Raw genomic sequence first — 4,458 nt, forward strand, 5'->3', positions numbered from 1 at the left:
CAATATGATGAAAAAATCGTTGTGAAATGTTAGTCACAATTATTATCATTTTTTATAAAAAAAAAATTAAGACGAATTGAAATAGTAGTCCATCCGTCCCTATTTAGTTGTCCACTTTAGAATTGACATATATTAAGATAACAATAATTAGCATGTTGAAGTTACGATTTTATCCTTGTTAATTATGGTTTCAAAATGGATGAATTAAAACTTAGAAATTTTCAAGAAGTTTAAATGAGGGTATAATAGAATTTTTTTTTGTTATTTGTTGATTGTCAAAATGGACAAGTTAATAGAGACAACTAAAAGAGTAAATATGAATAAGAGGGGAGTATTTTTTTTAATCTATTTTTAGTAAAAACAATATATAAATAGAAACGAAGTTAATAACTGATACGGCTAAAACATAATGGTATACAGGTGTAGAGTTCCAAATTGCAAGTGGACATTATTATTATTAATGGTGGAAGAAAATGTGTTCACGAGCCGCCACTTTTCTTTGTTTACACAGTATTTTGGACAGCTCGCCTTGACATTCACATGTTGTGTTACTTGAAAAGAATTCACTCACATCTTTGTTGTTAAAAGAAAAATAGTAGTAGTACAATAATTCTCTCATTCTTCTCCCATGAGTAGTTGTAAAGTTGTTGTTGGTTTTTTCATCCCTTGTTTCTGTATCATTTATCTATCAGGTGCTTTCTCCCCACAAGATAACTACTTGATAAACTGTGGTTCAAATGCAGATGTGTTAGTTGATAACAGACTCTTCCTTGGTGACTCTAATTCAGTTTATACTTCTCAAGGTAAGTCTATTGTGTTTGAACAAAATACAAACCCATCTTCCAATTTATCTTTTCTATATACTAGTGCTAGGGTTTTCAATGATGCTTCAAAATATGTGTTCAATATCAACAAGATTGGGACCCATTTCTTGCGACTTCATTTCTCGCCTTTCACTTCTCACAATTATGATATCAAGAAAGCATTTTTCAGTTTTTCTGCAAATGGGGTTTTGCTTTTTAGTGTTAATACTACTATTACTAATAGTGTTGTTAGAGAGTTCATATTGATGGTGGATAAGTTTGAACTTCAAATTGACTTCACACCAAATCCTTATGAATCCAGTTTTGCTTATGTAAATGCAATTGAAGTGTTTTCAGCTCCTGATGATTTCATAATTGGTGATGGGGCTAAATCAGTTGGTCCCAAAGGAATTCAGGAGTTTAATCAGAATATGACGTTACAAACATTAGAGACTGTTCATAGGATTAATGTTGGAGGGTTAAAGCTAACTCCTTTTAATGATACTCTCTGGAGAAGTTGGATTCCAGATGAAGAGTTTCTCATTTTGAAATATGCTGCTAAAATTGCAAAAACTTCTCATGTTCCCAACTATCAAAAGGGTGGTGCTACAAGGGAAATTGCTCCTGATAATGTCTATATGACAGCACAGCAGATGAATACAGATAATGTAACTACAGATTTCAAATTTAATATCACATGGAACTTTCCTGTCGCTATTAAAGATGCTTCCCACTTTGTTCGTCTGCATTTCTGTGATTTTGTTAGTTTGTCACCTGGACAGTTGTACTTTAATGTATATCTCAATGGCTTCACAGCATACAAAGACCTAGATTTATCTTCGCTTACATTCCATGAGCTTGCTACACCATATTACATAGATTTTGTGGTATTCTCAGGCAGTTCAGGCGTTGTGCAAGTAAGCATCGATCCTTCTAACCTTAGTAGTTCAATAAGGAAGAATGCCATTCTGAATGCCGTTGAGATTATGAAAATGGTCAATTTTGTGGCTTCTCGGACAGGTTCTAACAAGAGAAATGTTTGGGTTGTAGTGAGTTCTGTTCTTGGAAGCTTTGTTCTGCTGACTGTGGTCATGATTCTTGCTGCTTTGCTATTCTTTATCTGCAGAAAGAAAAAGCTAAAACCAAAGCCATCAGAAAGTGCTGGATGGACGCCTTTATGTCGATATGGAAGTAGTTCCCATGCTACATTGTCTGATGGGACTTCACCTGGACCAAATGGATATCTAGGACAGAGGATTCCTTTTGCCGAAATACAATTGGCTACTAATAATTTTGATAAGAGTTTGTTAGTCGGTTCTGGTGGCTTTGGGATGGTATACAAAGGCATTCTTGGAGACAACAGAAAGGTTGCTATAAAGAGAGGTGTGCCAGGTTCCAGGCAGGGCCTACCTGAATTTCAGACTGAAATCACTGTTCTTTCCAAGATTCGCCACCACCATCTTGTTTCACTGGTAGGTTATTGTGAAGAACAGTCTGAAATGATACTTGTATACGAGTATATGGAGAAGGGACCTCTTAAGAGGCATTTGTATGGTCCAGGCATATCACCGTTATCTTGGAAGAAAAGGCTTGAGATATGCATAGGTGCAGCAAGAGGTCTCCACTACCTTCATACAGGTTTCGCTCAAGGAATCATCCATCGTGACATCAAGTCAACTAACATCCTCCTTGATGAAAATTGTGTTGCTAAGGTTGCTGATTTCGGTCTCTCAAGGACAGGCCCTTGTCTTAATGAGACCCATGTCAGCACTTGTGTAAAAGGAAGTTTTGGGTACCTTGATCCGGAATATTTTCGGAGGCAGCAGCTTACTGATAAGTCAGATGTTTACTCCTTCGGAGTTGTTCTATTTGAAGTCTTATGTGCTAGACCTGCAATTGATCCTCTGCTTACACGAGAGCAAGTTAATTTGGCTGAATGGGCTTTGCAGTGGCAGAAGGACGGACAACTAGACAAGATTGTTGATCCCCATATCAAAGGCCAGATAAAGCTAAACTGTTTGAGGAAGTTCGGGGAGACTGCCGAGAAATGTTTGGCTGATTATGGAATTGATAGGCCAACAATGGGTGACGTACTGTGGAACTTGGAATATGCATTCCAGCTTCAAGAATCTGGAACACATGGAGAAGTAGCTGAGATTTCCAATGAGCTTCCAGTGCCAGTGCCAGAGGGTCTCCACAATGAGGTGTATAATGGTGATGGGGCTTCAGATGTATCGACAAGCAAGGTATTTTCACAATTGATGACTAATGAAGGAAGATAACTAGTCTATAGTATAGTGCACCATCAAATCATTGTTCAACAGTTTACAGGTATCAATGTTGATTTGGTTCACTATAACATTTCTTATTAAGTTTTTCTTAATTGGCAGAGCCATCATCTGCTGTTTGAACCAATATAATATAGAAGTGTATATCATGCAATAACCTGTCTATAATGCAATCCTTGTCATGTTCATGCTCCTAACAAAAGAAACATAGTACTCGATTGATGAACGAAATGTGCTTGCATACCAAATCGATCATAGTCTGTTCATGCTTGCTATTACCTCAAATCCCCTAATGTCTATCAAATAAGAGTCGTACCGATCAATCACCATGGTGTCTAAGGTGTGATATTGTACCCATAGTGCAGTAAAGTGAAACTCCCTGGCCTTTGAAAAAAAATAAGTGACCCGTTTGTATGAGATTAGTCGGTTTCTATGCTTTTGGATGGTTTAGGCTGTACGTTTCATTCTTGTAAAGAGTGGATATTTTTTTTTTTACTGTATCTAATGCCATGAACATACTATTATGTCTGGGCGTGAAAATAGATTCAGGCTGTCCTGTATTTTCCCCATCAGCCTTTTTCCTAATTCCTATTTACCAATATGGCAACTTTTCCCATCACTCTTGGATCATGCATCAAAGGGCTTGGAGTTTAGGATTGGGCAATTCAACCCTTTTAACTCATACTACTTGAAATGAATACTAGTTGAATGCCCAACCTAATGTGTCCTACTTTTCATTATACACATAGGATGTAACGTATGACACAAAATTGTCATGTAAGGTGTCATGTAGGACGAATATGTCTATTTGTTCAATTTTATATTAATTTAAGTGTCTACTTGTGCACACTCAAAGTTAAAGGTCGTAGTTGTTAGTTGACACCAAGTTAAGGGTCATATTTATATATTGTGCCATAAAATTTTGGGAATAAATCTTCAAAACATTAAAATAAATACTTAGATTATTTGGGACCCAACCCACATTAGATTTGATGCAATTCTTGACTTGACCCACTTAAATGGCTTGACTATATAAGGGATGCCCTTAAGAATACGACGATTCTTCTCTTTTTAAACATTTTAAATAAACATAATACATAAAAATGACCGTTGGCGTATGCTGCCAATTATGACTTTTGACTTTGTGTTTGCACAAAACTTGAATAAAATTGAACAAATAGACACATCCATTCCACATGGCACCCTACATGGCAATTTTGTGTCCTACATGGTGTTCTACGTGTATTATGTCATGTAGGACATGTGTATCTGCTTGTTCATTTTAACTGTTTAAGTATCTACTTGTTTACGCTCAAAGTTAGAAGTCATAGTTGTCCGTTAAAAACAAGTTAAATAGTCATGTTTAT

At 36.3% G+C, this 4,458-nt stretch overlaps 1 protein-coding gene across 2 annotated transcripts; it reads left to right on the top strand.

Annotated features, from left to right (window-relative positions):
• The first annotated feature begins 407 nt into the window (after positions 1 to 407).
• Positions 408 to 3,322, top strand: LOC107015300 (probable receptor-like protein kinase At5g24010). 2 transcript variants are annotated; one of them, XM_015215523.2, is made up of 2 exons: positions 408 to 803; positions 1,701 to 3,322. In XM_015215523.2, the coding sequence occupies exons 1-2, from the start codon at positions 629 to 631 to the stop codon at positions 3,083 to 3,085; spliced, it is 1,560 nt and encodes a 519-aa protein (XP_015071009.1). In that variant the 5' UTR covers positions 408 to 628; the 3' UTR covers positions 3,086 to 3,322. The 2 variants fall into 2 exon arrangements, with proteins under 2 accessions (XP_015071009.1, XP_015071008.1); XM_015215522.2 differs by having other exon boundaries at positions 408 to 3,322.
• The last annotated feature ends 1,136 nt before the right edge of the window (positions 3,323 to 4,458 follow it).

The sequence above is a fragment of the Solanum pennellii genome, chromosome 3 (genome assembly GCF_001406875.1).
Source record: "Solanum pennellii chromosome 3, SPENNV200".
In the NCBI taxonomy this organism is placed as follows: Eukaryota; Viridiplantae; Streptophyta; class Magnoliopsida; order Solanales; family Solanaceae; genus Solanum; species Solanum pennellii.

What these genes read in the sequence shown, in the direction of transcription:
- LOC107015300 (XM_015215522.2), top strand. Translation starts at nt 629, where the DNA reads ATGAGTAGTTGTAAAGTTGTTGTTGGTTTTTTCATCCCTTGTTTCTGT.